The sequence below is a fragment of the Oncorhynchus mykiss genome, chromosome 6 (assembly GCF_057628025.1).
Source record: "Oncorhynchus mykiss isolate SJ-2025 chromosome 6, ASM5762802v1, whole genome shotgun sequence".
In the NCBI taxonomy this organism is placed as follows: Eukaryota; Metazoa; Chordata; class Actinopteri; order Salmoniformes; family Salmonidae; genus Oncorhynchus; species Oncorhynchus mykiss.
In genome coordinates this window covers 68,388,518-68,404,734 of record NC_143027.1, presented here as the reverse complement: position 1 = coordinate 68,404,734, position 16,217 = coordinate 68,388,518, and the positions used below count along the sequence as shown (strand labels likewise).

General features: G+C 40.6%; 2 protein-coding genes and 1 long non-coding RNA gene across 9 annotated transcripts in view; 1 reads left to right on the top strand and 2 right to left on the bottom strand.

Moving 5' to 3' along the window:
• Nucleotides 1–6,356, bottom strand: part of LOC110526427 (cell cycle progression protein 1) — an 18,156-nt gene extending 11,800 nt beyond the window's left edge. For 2 of the 5 annotated variants that reach the window (XM_090238698.1, XM_090238705.1), the window contains exon 1: nucleotides 5,831–6,356. The gene's annotated coding sequence lies outside the window, so the exon portion shown is untranslated. The remainder of the gene's footprint in view (nucleotides 1–5,830) is intronic. The other 3 variants (XM_090238696.1, XM_090238702.1, XM_021607402.3) reach the window with 3 other exon arrangements.
• On the top strand, nucleotides 2,727–16,217 carry LOC110526433 (uncharacterized). 3 transcript variants are annotated; one of them, XR_016496835.1, is made up of 2 exons: nucleotides 2,727–3,164; nucleotides 15,924–16,217. It is a non-coding gene; the product is annotated as an uncharacterized LOC110526433 (long non-coding RNA). The 3 variants fall into 3 exon arrangements; XR_002473954.3 differs by having other exon boundaries at nucleotides 2,744–3,191; XR_016496834.1 differs by lacking the exon at nucleotides 2,727–3,164 and adding an exon at nucleotides 14,673–15,066.
• On the bottom strand, nucleotides 6,577–15,215 carry LOC110526429 (pygopus homolog 1). Its single transcript, XM_021607414.3, has 3 exons — nucleotides 15,044–15,215; nucleotides 11,237–11,322; nucleotides 6,577–10,981 (listed from the first exon to the last, which is right to left on the bottom strand). The coding sequence occupies exons 1-3, from the start codon at nucleotides 15,090–15,092 to the stop codon at nucleotides 9,782–9,784; spliced, it is 1,335 nt and encodes a 444-aa protein (XP_021463089.2). The 5' UTR covers nucleotides 15,093–15,215; the 3' UTR covers nucleotides 6,577–9,781.

Here is a 16,217-nt window from a genome sequence, read left to right as displayed (position 1 = left end):
GGGGGAGAAGGGGGCAGGTAGCAGGGTAAGGTTCAGGGGGAGAAGAGGGCAGGTAACAGGGTAAGGTCAAGGGGGAGAAGGGGGCAGGCAGCAAGGTAAGGTTCAGGGGGAGAAGGGGGCAGGCAACAGGGTAAGGTCACGGGGGAGAAGGGGGCAGGCAGCAGGGTAAGGTCAGGGGAGAAGGGGGCAGGCAGCGGGGTAAGGTCAGTGAGCGGTCAGGGGGAGAAGGGGGCAGGCAGCAGGGTAAGATCAAGGGTGAGAAGGGGACAGACAGCAGGGTAAATTCAGGGCATGCTCAGACACTGAAAGAGAGGACACGAAGACCTCTGGATTATTATGCTATTTCAATTGCAATTAATTATGTTATGCAGCACAGTGAAAAGATTGATAATGCATTTTTTTATGGAAGTTCTGCAATTCTGCAATGGCCAACTGCTACAAAAAAATACAGAAAGGATGTGTCGGGCGGCTTAAATGGAAAGATGAGAAGTTTGATATAGGCCTATGTGCTTGTGTTATGCAGCTAAAGGAAGGCATAAGTAGGGATAGTAAAGTGGTGGAGTCTGTGCCGGACACTGGTGTTAATCAGGTGCTTGAATTAATTGAGTCACATGAAGGAGTAGTAAAGGGTGGACCTAGTGCTATAGTAGGAGTTGACTGTACTGATAGTGACGCTGTTGTCTGTAGTGAGAAAGTTAACTATGGAGTTGACCGTACTGATAAAAGCATAGATCAGAATAATTTGACACAACATATTATAAATTACTGTTGAACACCCACATTTGACACATAAATTGTATGGGGGTGGTCGTGATGTTGGGGAGTACCAGAAAGTTAAGACTTTCCAAAGAAAGGGGGAAAAATACAATACGTGTTTAGATTATTATGCTAGTTCAATGGCAGTACATGCTGTCATGCAGCATAATGACACATTTGAGTTCCAATTTTGGGAGGAAGTTGCCAAAACTTTGCAATGGCCATCTGGAACAACCATTGTCATTAATCGTAGTATCAAAATTCTTAGGAATATGTGGAACAAGAATAGAAGTAAAATTCAAAGTCTTGTTAATGAGATTGAGTAAGCGGTTGAGTTGACAAACCCTTTGAGGCTGTGACACATATGTAATGACATAGGAGATAAGCGTGACAGCACAAACTTAAGTCAGTGCAACAGTCAAAGACATTACACTAATTGATTAAAAAAACAGCAATCAAACAAGAATGAGAAGGAGAAATGCAGTGAAACGTAAACATGGTGAGGAATGTGTCACACATTAAAAGAAACCCAAAACACTATTTTGTTTCTGTAAATGACCAAATAACAGTAAATGAGCAATGCTAGCATGTGATATCTGTGCAAATTGGTATCAATTTGATTGTGTTGGCCTATCTCCAGATAGTCAAAAGGATGTAGAATTTGATACTTTTCTATGCAACTCAGAATCATGTCGGGTTTATGTACAGCCATTGCAAAATGGATTTAGTCTTAAAGCGGACTGTGACACATTTATACATTCTATTGCTAGTGACAACAAGGTGAAATTAAACTAAATGGTACTAACAGAGAATGTAAAATTAGGCTCAGGTTCAAAACCTATTGCCTGTGGAGAGTTTAAATGATATAATGTCAACTGCTCAGAGAAGACCCTCAGACTGCCAACTTAGTATGCAAAATGTACACACTTTTGAGGATAAAGGATCTGCTTTCGAGTTTCATCCTGATGTAGCAAATAATTCATATGATGAAGTGTTAGTGGTGCTGCTCAATCAAATCTCAGACGCCCAAGATATTGGGAATTAATACTACCACTTAAAGATAGAAAGTTGTGGTACAAATGGTCATACAGATGAGGAAATCATAAGCTCTATGACAACTGATACAGATGAGCAGCATGTACCTGGAGAGGTAGGTTGATGTCTAAATACGCAGGGATACACTGAAATGTGTTTTGTCAAATTAGCCCAACTTTGGATGGTTCAGGCATACCACTCCAAATAATGGTGTGTTTACATTGACTCGTGAAGAGTGGAAGAGGGTCCATTTGGAGATAAATGGTAGGTACAGTATTTGGTTAGTAAAGAACCTACTGAGTCTTTTGCACCTCATTTTAGCTGAGACAGTAAACGTTTTCCTCTACAGTGATACAGTTCAATATGTATTCCATATACAGTGAACTGCATTGCTGGCTATGTTCTGTTGCATTGGTAAATAGTCACAAACTCTTAATTACCTAATCATTTGTATTTATTAGCAAACGATAATAAGACAACTGCTGGGTACATCACATAGTGTTATGGTTTCACAGAACTAGGATAAGACGAGGCTTTACGCCACTAGAGGGTGTGCTACTAGGACAAGACACATGAAGCTATAAGCCACAAGGCCATATAATCATCCAGAAATACAACTCAAACAAACTGGAAATAAATTGAAACCGTGATAGGATCTGTAAGAAGCAAGAAAAACTTGTAAGCATAGCACCAGTCCTATACATAATATATAATTACATATTAAAAACATAACATTCTTTATCTTATATAGAGTAGTAATTATCTTTAGTTCAGATTTTCTGATGTAGTTATAATACAACAATTTACATTATGCACTATGGCTATGCAAAGCTGCAAAAAAATCATACAGATAGTGTTTTACCCCAGACTTTTGTTTTGGAGAAAAAATGTCGAACCGGAAGTCTTAATGTTGCCGCCGAGACGCTAATGCTGCTGTCATGACGCTAATAACAACACATATCTTTGCGAGGCTAAACAACGTGTAACATGACGAGGGGAAATTGTAGATTTAATTTTGAGCTTGCATGAAGTGAGCACATGTCGTTTGCCAAAGTTGGAAACTACAGCTCCCAATATTAAATGGTTTCTGGATCACGTGATTGACCAGCTGAGAAATATATGCGAAGATTTAAACAAACATACTAAACTCATGATTTTAGTCTACTGCAATGAATATATGTCAATGGGTTGGCTTTATTCAATACGCCCAACTTTATGTAAGGTTTGTATAATAATACACACAAGCCTTAGAATGAAGAGAAATTAACCAAGGAGGTTGATCCTTCCGATCTAGTACATCTACTTCAACTGTCGCGTCAAAACCGTTGCGAAGGAGGGTAGCTACGGTAACCAACATCCTGAATCCATGACAGGTATGTCCTCACCAACCAACTATCAAGGTAAATCTTACTTTAGGAGTTTACAAAGTTTGTCTGAACCTTGTAGTGTTTTGTAAAACAGGGTTTTCCAAATGTATTTAACATATATTTATTCATTCAGGACAGGGTGCACTCCCTTGGATGATTTGTCTGATTTTGTGTCAGCTTGTAGAGTTTCATTTTGAGGATCAATCTTCAAAGCAGCCTGGTAATCTTGAAGACCTATGACAATATTTCCAAGGAATAAAAAAAGTTTAGCTGACTGCACAGGCCATGGTAGGGATAGTCTGCTAAACCAGCTGTCCCTACTTCCTAGCCTAGGATATCCACAGCTGCATTATTTCAGTCACAAGGCGACAGTAGGCTTTTCATTCTGGGCAGAAGAAACGAAATATAATCTAAAAATAAATTATGTTTAACCAGGCAAGTCAGTTAAGAACATATTCTTATTTACAATGATGACCTACACCAGCCAAACCCAGATGATGCTTGGCCAATTGTGCGCCACCCTAAGGGACTCCCAATCACAGGTGGTTGTGATACAGCCTGGATTCAAACCAGGGTGTCTGTTGTGACAGTGTTTACATATGTGAAGTTGGCGCATTTCTACGTTTCTAAGTGAAAATGTTCTACCTGACGACATAATCAAAAGTTAACACATTTTAAAAACAGTGATTTTCAAACACTGCGTTTCAGTGATGTGGGGAGCAAGAATATACATTCCCTCTGGCGAGAAACTCGTTGCAGGTTTTGACTTTTAATCCTACCCTGTGATGTCACAAAGAAGCATTTTTTAGGACCGTTCTTATTATCTTTTTAACCACAGATCATAGAAACGTGCTGTTTTAACATATAGTATTGCAATGAAACAGGCAGGGAGCAGGTCTTGAACCCTCGACCTTCTAGCCCGAGGTCCGGCGCACTATCGACTGTGCCGCAAAAGCATGCTCGTGCGGCAGGGTTGATTTCCGCGCGTATAAACCCAGGATCGTTACAGTATGTAGACACTGGTATGGTGTTGATAATGGATATGAGGTTGAAAAGTGGCAGAATTGCCCTTTAATAAACCACAGTTCCAAAGATTCACAGATGAGAAAACCTGGTTAATACTTGAAAGTGGAAAGGGAAAATATGAGTTTACACCTCTTCCTCCTCTGGTACTCTTGATTCTCGTAGGGCCGTGGGAAACACTAGTGGTGTGAACTTGATTTGAATGTTGCCTGTGGATCTTGGAGCTGGCAAATCCACCTGTTTTTTTTTTTATTGCTGATTGATTGAACACTGTTTTTCTGATCTATGTAAGAAACAAGCAGATGATATTCATTATGGAATACTCAACCAATCAACAAACGTATGATTGCAGAATGTACAATTTGATTGTACCAGAGTTTTATTTACCATGCTTGACATTGCATCGGTTTGATGTTCTGGGTACATGTAATATAATACATACATTTAAGTTGTAAAATACTGTGTGAATACTTTGCATAATGTATTGCAGCTACTTTATACCCATGTCCATGGCGTTGTTGAATAGTTGTTTCTGTTTGGCTTTAAGGGCATTCTAGAGCGTGCATTATTTCCCTATAAGGCACGGTATATCAGCAGGGTAGAATTAGTTCATTCTTACATGTTCTATGTCGGAGCTGCTTTTGAAAGTAAAAGTCGAATTGAAAACATTATTGGCATTGCTGAATTTGATTTCAATAATAGCATGCTAGGACTGATGGTTTGGTTAGCTAAACTAGTAAGTCTATTTGTTTGGTTACTGTAAGCGGTTGCGTCTTTCGAATCCGGTATCAGGAAGAATAAAAGTCTATCTGTCTTTAATTATCTTTAATTAAATTCAATAAATAAATGGCAAATGCAATTTTCGTATGTACAGGTTCACTGTATCACCACACAGGGCAAGCAGAGAACTGACTTGTTCCTGACAAAATTATTATAATATTCTCTGACAGAGGTAGTTCCTGCTTCCGAGCCGGCCTGTCAGAGTAGAGACTGGGCGTGGTTTAAACTCACCCAGCCTATCGTTGATTGTTGGCGCCCGAGCTGGTCCCAGCCCCCTTTGCGCTTCAGCGGTCAGTCGTTGTAGTTGTGTAGAAGATACAGTTATCAGGCACCTGGCTACTGTTATCTAACAAAATACCGTTTGTTCTCGCAACACTACGTTCTGAATGTGCCCCCACAACTCATGCACAGTTCCTGTCTTCATGTTATTCTGTATTTTTCCATCATGAGAAAGGCCCATGACCCTGAAACTGTTAACAATGTCTCAAGTCAGCTATGTTGCATAACACATCCACACAAGCCAACAGCAGATAATATTCAATCACATATATGGTAACGGGCTATAGTGCATAACACAGAATCCTCACATTACCAAGGCAACTACTGTAGCTAGCCTATCTAGTAAACTTGCTAGCTACTTCATGTTGAACACATTTCCAGCAAAATTATAGCCATGGTATAAAAGGGATATCAACTCGGGGCTCTCAATGCGTTCTCTGGAAAATATTGCAACTCCATGGAAGGTTTATTCCACTCCGCTAAAGCGTCTTCCACGTCATTTATTATTTTCAAATACATAGCCCCTCGTCGATTATCGCTTACATAACTAATTAGACTAATATCTATATTTCTGTTAGCTAATGACTTACTGTTAGTAATCACAAGGTGATCCCACAGTCTCCTTTTTTCTGCAATGTGAAAACTGCAACTCCATTTCCAATTTTTGCTGTGCTTTTGTCATCATCTATCGGCTCAAACAGGAAGGCTTCAAATAAAAACGGGGGAAATGTACCTAAATTAAGGAGGCAAACCAAATAAAAATGGGGGGAAATGTACCAAAAATTAAGGAGACAAACCAACGCAATTTACCATTTACTACTGTTGACAACATTTAGGTAGGTAGCTAGCTAAAGTTAGCTAGCTAGCTTTAGGGTGTTTCCCCAAAACGTTTCCCTTCAGATATTCGTCTGTGGAAAATATGTCTACTTTTCCAACCTTTAACTTACTCCTTTTAATGGTACATTTATGTTAACAATCGTTTCTTTCTGTGTCCATGTGTAATCTTTGACAGTCAAAGGCATTTCAAACCAATTGTATAGTTAACTTTGATTTGCTAAATTGTTGTGTGGTGGTAGTAGCTACAACATTATTGGTGGTTGCCAAGGAAGAAATAAAGATGTTTCCACGAACGATTGGTGTACTTCCTGTCTCAAAGTGTAGCGCCAGTTAAAGGGCCACTGCCAGGCCAGCCTACATTCAGATCCTAGAGCCCAGCTGGACTTGAAGGGTTGAAGCAATGTCGTGTTCCTAGTGCTCTAAGGGGCTATTTTTTAAGGTCTGTTTGAAGGTGTACATCTGATAGCCCAACATTTTCAACACAAAAGCAAAGACACGATTTCAAAGTTGTTTTTATTAAAATAAGTTTTACAATAAAATGTTTGTCAATTTAGAAAAAAAGTTTGGAATCTGTACTATTACTGCATACATTCATTATAAGGAACAGAATACAAAACAAATTAAGCTTTTGGTCATTGAAGAAATTAAACCATATTGTTCATGCTACAGAGGCTCATATCTAATCTACTACCAGACCTCACAATTGAGTCGTTTGCCTTTTTTTTTTTTATATATATACCTCTGCATAATTTTCATAAAACCACAATAACATTGTTGTAATTATGAGTGAAATTAACATTTGATATCATGTTAATTTCAACGGTACATTGAATATTCTAAAGGTAATATAATAAGGTGCTCATCTGAAAATGATATCCTTTTTGGTGGCCAATCGATGTAGGAAAAGTACAAACAGTTCATGTGCATGTACAGTGAGCATACAGGTTATTCATACATTACATTTACTAATAAACAACATTTTAAACTGTCAAGAAAATAAGGCATCTGCTGTCAATCATCTAGTATTTAAAAATGAACGTGAAAATCAAGCTAACTGCTCTTTGCAAACAACGAGATATGTAAGTGGAGTTGTTATTCTGTAAGGAATGTACTTCTGAAATGAAATAAAATGTTGGTACATGACCATTTTTGTGTTAAATCGAATAAAACTGGATTCAAAACCATTATCAATTCATTAGGAATGGAAAAATAATTTATTATTCCTATAAACATTATCAATATTTTGATCACACAATATTCAGCTACATCACAAATGGCAGAAAAATTAACAGTCAACAACATACAAATGCAGTTTTTTCACTTGATATATTAAGCAAAATATCTGGAAGTGATGATGTATCAAAACACTTGTACAGCTGTTGATCCTGATGTTAGAACTGAATCAACAGTAAATATTAACTGCTCATTCATACCAGTTCAAAAAGGAAGCAAACATTGATACAATTACATTATACAAAATTGAGCACAGTACTGTATACATTCACAATGCCACATTGAGTAGTTAAAAAAGTTGTTGAGTAGTTTTGATCAGTAGTTTTGATTTGTTTTATAGAAGATTTTGTATATTTTTTAATGACTGACAATATGAAAACAAATTTCTGATCAATATCAACTACCAATATTTATGTCTGATGGGCCAAAGCCTAACTTGAGCAATGTCCTCCCAAAGAAAGTAGGCGGGAAATTTAGAAAATAGTTGAATCACCAAAATATTGCAATCTCGAACTTAATGAAAAGTTCTCCAAACAGTAAGACAAATCTACATGAGAAAAGCAAACCATTTGAAAATATATTTAGTTTACTTTAAACTACTTCTAAAACTGCCTTCCCTAGTAGCAAAAATGTAAGCCAAGCTTGAAACTATAATTTGACAGAAGTTTTATTTTGAACCAAGGTTATTTTCCCTTTATGCAGTAAGCATGTCTCTTATTACTAATTATCATATTATTTTACCTTTCCTAAAATGAAAACAAAATATAAAGAAATGTTGATTTAAATGCATCATGTTGCCGCAAAAATAATACAATTAGAGCAAAGCAAAGTGCACACATGCTAAAAACATATTTTTAGAGTATAACATGTCTTTTATATAATAGGTTCATTTAAATGAGCTTAATCCGTGCTGCTGCTCCAGTTTCAACTGTTCAGCACCTGAGGTGCTGACTTGCTGCACCCTCGACAACTACTGTGATTATTATTATTTGACCATGCTGGTCATTTATGAACATTTGAACATCTTGGCCATGTTCTGTTATAATCTCCACCTGGCATAGCCAGAAGAGGACTGGCCACCCCTCATAGCCTGGTTTCTCTCTAGGTTTCTTCCTAAGTTTTGGCCTTTCTAGGGAGTTTTTCCTAGCCACCATGCTTCTACACCTGCATTGCTTGCTGTTTGGGGTTTTAGGCTGGGTTTCTGTACAGCACTTTGATATATCAGCTGATGTACAAAGGGCTATATAAATACATTTGATTTGATTCTGCATAATGTTTTACAAACTAAATTCATTAAGGCTCTAAATACATTCAATATCAACAGTTTGAAAAACACACATGGATCGTTCCACGAAATTAGTGCCTTTTGCATCCCTTTGATATTTTAATTAGAAATTGTGCACCAATATTGAATTTTAAAAGCCTGTTATATTCAAAGTGCCCTTTAATATAAACCACATGGAGAATTCAACAAATCTGATTTTAATATGAATAAAGACTTGCTAAAGTGCCACAATTTTGACATGTTCCTCCGTGCACTCTCTGACTTCCAGGGAGATATTAACCCACTAAACCTTAAGATTTATCCAAGTTGTAAACCCCGAGTTATTTTGTCTGGTGTTTTGTGGTGGGAAACTCAGTGGGTCGAGCATAACACGTCAACCCTGTTTACCCATAGATAGATTAGACAGGCTAAAAATGTTTGAACATTTATACGTTTTTTTAAAGCTTGCATTCAATTGCCCCTCACTGTTGCACACACAACATCCATTTCCCCTGTCACGATGGAATTTATGGCTGATTTTAAGATGATATCTTCAACCCTGTTACTGTCAAACATTTTTTTTATACATCTCAAAAGGCATCAAATTTGTGGAACGACCCACATGTATCGAATCATTTCTAAAAAATGTATCAGATCCAAATCTGGTTGTATAGCATACAGTACAGGTGTATGGCTTTGGAACACCACTCCAGCTGTGACTATCAAGTTTTTGGGAAACAATCATACTGCTCAAAATCTGTCAAACTATAACAGCAGTTGCAAAACATATCAGATTAAAACATTGAATACGTTTGCATCCGTCAATCAGTTAACCTTTCCGGATAGCTTACTCATACTGATGTTGTAATAGCTTAAATAAACTATAGGCCAGGAAAGTTGAGAGGAACAGTAAGGACCTCGTTAAGAGAATGGCATTATTGTGGTCAACATGGCCAATGGTACCTGCCCAATAATAGGAATTACATATGACATTAAACAGAACTTCAGTCTAGCTTTTGCATCGGTCTAAGCACGGGACAGAAACTGCTATCCAAATTATACCAAATGTCACATAAAACAACAAAATGGTAAAAATGTAACCCTTTGTAAAAACGTAAGGAAAAATCACCTACAAAGGAAGCATACCAAAGAAAATGACCAGTGTAAGATAGCATAATGTTACTGACGGCCCATATTCATGACCATATCACTCGCTGTTAACTGTTGGCTGCTGCCCTGCTGGCTGCCCTGTTACCTCCTTTGTTCTATGGAGCTGTGCCCCTTTCTCCTCCATGCAGATGTCACAGCCCCACACTGCCGACACCTCTGCTGTCAACAGGTTATAAGCTGTCTCAGTCATTCCAGTACAAACCCTGTGGAACCATTTTTGACATGAGGCCTCACACAGGATAGCTTCCTGGTCATCATTTACTTCATTCAGGCATACTCCACATGGAAACACAGGCTCCGTGGAGGAGTGGCTAGGCCTGTTGGGATGCATCAATGTCTTATTGATGGCCACACCACCACCTCCATTGCTTCTACTCCGCTCCAGGGGGGCTGCCTCCATGTGCCTGCCTGACTGTGGGGACTTCTTCAGGGAATCATTATTGGGGTGGATGATGCCGTTGATTTTCTCTGTGGTGTTAGGCTGACCTGCACCCTGACAGACCAGGGTGCCTCTATTCTTTGATTTCAGGTCGACAGAGTTTTTCTGACCCATGATCTCCTCTGAGCCATGGCTTCGTTTCCGTGGAGATGTGTTCTGGGATGTACTTTTGCTTGACACCACCTCACTCATGTCCTGTTTAGGTGTCGGTGTATTGGACTGGGTAAAGCTGTTGTTTTGCTGTTGCCGAGTAAAACCAGGACTAGGGTCCATGCCGGGTTGGGGAGGTGGATTCCCAATTGGATTGACTGCTGATCTAAAGCTCAGGCCCATGTCAGGAGAAGTGCTTTGGGTCACATTATGCAGATGCACCTGATTCAAGTTGTCATGGGGACCTGGTCTTAAAGGCTGATTGGGTGGAAGTGGCATGTTACTGTTGTTGCTTAATGGTGGATGGTTACAATAATTGGGATTTTCATGGTAACCATAGTTAAAGTCAGGGGGTCGATTGAACCCCATGCCCATTTGAGTCTGGGCAAAAGGGTGGAGCTGGTTTCGTATCTGGTAGGGACCCCTGTAAGAAGAGGGCATCCTATTGGGCATGAGGTGGTCCATCCTGGGCAGGCCATAGCCACTGCAGCCAGGGTAGTGCGGGTGGCCAAAATATGGGTTCCCAGAGGACAGAGGCTTGAAAGATGGTGTGTTGTAGTTGTCATCAAAAGGATTGGTAGCCACTAGGTGGTCAGCACTTCGGTTTGGTGGTGGAGCATACTCAGATAGGGGAGCGAAGAAATGAGCCTGGGGACACACATGAAAAGGCAATGATAAAGGTAGTTGATACAGAACTATGCAAGCAGCGTCAAACACTTGACTATCAACAGCCATTCAGAGAACTTCTCAAAAGTTTGATGAATAAGTGACCAGCATATTTGTTTTGTCTTGATATAGCATTGTTTGACTGAATGAGGTTGGTCAATATCGGAAACCACAAGATTTTCGACCTATAACAAAGAAAGGGAATCTCAGAGTTAGACTATTGTGCTGCTATTTTACCTGTGCGTTCGACTTGCACTTTTTCTTGTCTGGGCTATCCAGCAGAACACCCGGCCCTCCTAGATCATCAAGCCCACCATCTCTACCTGAGAAAGAAAACCACACAAAATGTTATATAGCCACATAAAATGCAGGTTTCCCCTTAAACTACAAGGCACACTTTTCACTCTGACAGACATTGTATAGAAAACTTACTTGTGGCATGCCAATATGTTGAACAACACAGAATTTATTTAATTTTCTCATGAATGGCTTATTGCCAACACCTTCGTGAAGTCCATGTGCAAGCGGTGTCAGGACTAAATTATAAGAAAGGCTGTCTGCACACTGTTTTCTTGTAGTTTAACCCAATTTCAATGGTCCAATCTTCTCCATTGAGAATAATCTAAAATGTTTGGCAGCTTGCTGCCCCTATCACGTTATCCAAGTTGCCCATATGATATGTGGCAAGCTGTAAATTCATGTAACCTAAGTATGGTATAGTCAGTATACTTGGTAAACAGAATCAAATTACCAGTACTCAGCTGTAAATTCATGTAAACTAAGTATGGTATAGTCAGTATACTTGGTAAACAGAATCAAATTACCAGTACTCAGCTGTAGCCTCCCCTCCTCTCCTCTCCAGGGTATATTACCACAATATATCAATACAGTGGAACTCTGGACCTAACCCTTTTAAAGTAGTGCACTAAATAGGCAATAGGATGCCATTAGGGGTTAAACCTAGTCTATAGACTCAACACCTGCCTGGAGTTCCTGACAGCCTCCCAGTCTTCATACACGGTCAATAACCAACATCCTCCTAAAGGCTCCTCAAGGATGCAAAGGTACATTAAAGGCTCAATCACAAAGACGTGTTGGATTGTTATGCCACTACAATTATCTACTGGATCTGGGGGGGTCATACTGGCTTGGTATCTATTATCTACTGGGTCATACTGGCCTGGTATCTATTATCTACTGGGTCAGGGGGGTCATACTGGCATGGTATCTATTATCTACTGGGTATGGGGGGGTCACACTGGCCTGGTATCTATTATCTACTGAATATGAATGGGGGTCATACTCACCTGGTATCTATTATCTACTGGGTCAGGGGGGTCATACTGGCATGGTATCTATTATCTACTGGGTATGGGGGGGTCACACTGGCTGGTATCTATCTACTGAATATGAATGGGGGTCATACTCACCTGGTATCTATTATCTACTGGGTCAGGGGGGTCATACTGGCCTGGTATCTATTATCTACTGAGTATGGGGGGGTCACACTGGCCTGGTATCTACTGGGGGGGGGGGGGGTCATACAGGCCTGGTATCTATGATCTTCTGGGGTGGGGGGTCATACTGGCCTGGTATCTATTATCTACTGGGTTTGGGGGAGTGAGGTCATACTGGCCTGGTATCTATTATCTTCTGGGGGAGTGGGGTCATACTGGCCTGGTATCTATTATCTACTGGGTCATACTGGCCTGGTATCTATTATCTACTGGGTCTGGGGGAGTGGGGTCATACTGGCCTGGTATCTATTATCTATTGGGTATGGGGGGGTCACACTGGCCTGGTATCTATTATCTACTGAATATGAATGGGGGTCATACTCACCTGGTATCTATTATCTACTGGGTCAGGGGGGTCATACTGGCCTGGTATCTATTATCTACTGAGTATGGGGGGGTCGCACTGGCCTGGTATCTACATGGGAGGGGGGTTTGGTCATACAGCCCTGGTATCTATTATCTACTGGCTCTGAGTGGGAGGTCATACTGGCCTGGTATCTATGATCTTCTGGGGTGGGGGGTCATACTGGCCTGGTATCTATTATCTACTGGGTCTGGGGGAGTGGGGTCATACTGGCCTGGTATCTATTATCTTCTGGGGGAGTGGGGTCATACTGGCCTGGTATCTATTATCTACTGGGTCATACTGGCCTGGTATCTATTATCTACTGGGTCTGGGGGAGTGGGGTCATACTGGCCTGGTATCTATTATCTACTGAATATGAATGGGGGTCATACTCACCTGGTATCTATTATCTACTGGGTCAGGGGGGTCATACTGGCCTGGTATCTATTATCTACTGAGTATGGGGGGGGTCACACTGGCCTGGTATCTACTGGGGGGGGGGGGGGGGGGGGGGTCATACAGGCCTGGTATCTATGATCCTCTGGGGTGGGGGGGTCATACTGGCCTGGTATCTATTATCTACTGGATTTGGGGGAGTGAGGTCATACTGGCCTGGTATCTATTATCTTCTGGGCGAGTGGGGTCATACTGGCCTGGTATCTATTATCTACTGGGTCATACTGGCCTGGTATCTATTATCTACTGGGTCTGGGGGAGTGGGGTCATACTGGCCTGGTATCTATTATCTATTGGGTATGGGGGGGGGGTCACACTGGCCTGGTATCTATTATCTACTGAATATGAATGGGGGTCATACTCACCTGGTATCTATTATCTACTGGGTCAGGGGGGTCATACTGGCCTGGTATCTATTATCTACTGAGTATGGGGGGGTCGCACTGGCCTGGTATCTACATGGGAGGGGGGTTTGGTCATACAGGCCTGGTATCTATTATCTACTGGGTCTGGGGGGTCATACTGGCCCGGTATTTATTATCTACTGGATCTGGGGGAGTGGGGTCATACTGGCCTGGTATATATTATCTACTGAGTATGGGGGGGTCGCACTGGCCTGGTATCTACATGGGAGGGGGGTTTGGTCATACAGGCCTGGTATCTATTATCTACTGGCTCTGAGTGGGAGGTCATACTGGCCTGGTATCTATGATCTTCTGGGGTGGGGGGTCATACTGGCCTGGTATCTATTATCTACTGGGTCTGGGGGAGTGGGGTCATACTGGCCTGGTATCTATTATCTACTGGGTCATACTGGCCTGGTATCTATTATCTACTGGGTATGGGGGAGTGGGGTCATACTGGCCTGGTATTTATTATCTACTGGGTCTGGGGGGTCATACTGGCCCGGTATTTATTATCTACTGGATCTGGGGGAGTGGGGTCATACTGGCCTGGTATATATTATCTACTGGGTCTGGGGGGTCATACTGGCCTGGTATCTATTAGCCTATACACACAGCTCTGTAAATATGTCAAACATGTAACAGTTGTTCAATGCTATTAAAACCACCCACATCTCCATTGGTGGGCTAGTTTGTGTAATTGTTATTTAAAAAATGTTTTTCGCAAAACTGTAGGCTAGCTCTTGTATGATAGCCTACAGTCGTCTACTGGCGCATGTGATTAATGATCATCAATGTTTTCAATTTCTGTAGCCTATATCTTGTTATAAATAAATAGGGCCTACAGTCTATGCAACATAATTTGTCCCACAGAGGTAAAACTCAAGTCTCAGACAGTCGGTTAACTAAATTAAAAGACTCGTCAGATTTTGACAACTGAGATGTCACTTAAATGCACTTCCTATATCGTTCACGGCAATAAGAGAAAGTCAGCAGGCTACATAAAAAATAATAATAATAATTACAAGTTCGTGGCAGTTCCAAATTTGCGAACACATTCCGACAGTGAAAGTTTTGACGAACTTTTCACGTCAGCAAGGTCAATTAGATTTGAATAGTTTACGATATTTTTTTTCAATTGAAAATGCCAGCGCTGTCTATTTATTTTGAGTTTCATTCAATACTTCAAAGGCCTTGAGGTAGGCCGATAAGCTCCTTCAACGTCGTAATTATGGTCGAGACTTGTGTGCAGCGTATCGTGCCCCCACAGACAGCAACATACCACGCGCAGGAAGGGAAAAATATCAAAAACGCGCATTACCTCGGTTTCTTTTGAGCGAGAAGGTATCTTTATCCTGTTCTTTTGACATTACAGAGCTTCTTACATGACTTAAACGTGCATAATTGTGCTGAGAAGGTAACAGTACCCAACCGCTCTCTTCCCCCAGCAGCAATCACAACTATCTGTGTGACGAGGAAAGCTGCAATCGTTTGCAAAGTTTGGGAGGAGCAGACAAATTCAACTTCATGATATCCTGTATCACGCAGGGAAATTATTGTTAACATTGTATCATTGTCACATATTTCTCCACGTGGCACATGTTTGGCACTTGTAAAGCACGGTTAATATTAGATTTTGACAAACGGAACCTTTGTGTGACAGCACAGAACCCCCTCCACATTGGCATGTTGAATGTGTCTACACTGTCGTTCCGTCAGAAGTGTGGGTGTACTGTAATGATGCGACTGGGGCGGAAGCTAATACATCCAGTCTGGATATTTAGAGGCAATATCTGTCTGTCTAAGAACGGTTTATTTGAGGTTTACTACATACTTACCACTCTTTGGTTGAGTTTTTCACTATTCATTTTCTGAAGTGATATCTGCTTAGTCATGATAAAGAGTTGCAGCCTAATAGGCCTAACTACTACTCTACACACTTCAAAATTTGTTTTTACTGTAGGAATATGCTACAGGATTTACAAAAAGCTTAAATATTTTACTAAACTAAAATAATAAAGTTGTTGTATAGGCTACACTATAGATGTTTTTGTTTCTTATTCACAGCCATCTGACACCACACCATTTTTTTTCTAGGTTACAGATCTCTCCAGAGGCACTACTGCCATACACATGGGGTTAAACAATCTATGTATTGACGTTTCTCATCCATTAACAGTAATTAACTGCTGCTTTTTCAGATAATGGAAGACCAATGATTGGATGGACTGTAATAACTGAAGATAATGCCAGAGGTGCCTTTAACTGACTACAAGAGGAAGCTTTCAGTCTTTGGACCCAAAGTTCGGTGAGGAAGACAACCATTGTCACAACATGGACCAAAGGACATGACCTTACAAGTGCACTCCAGGGTCCGTGTACATTTTGTTATTTTGATTTCCAGTGGAAAAACAGAAAGTCAACGTATTTTCTCATTTATTGTGTCAAAGTTGGACATGGAATAATGGGAAACAAATAACAACAAAATATCATTA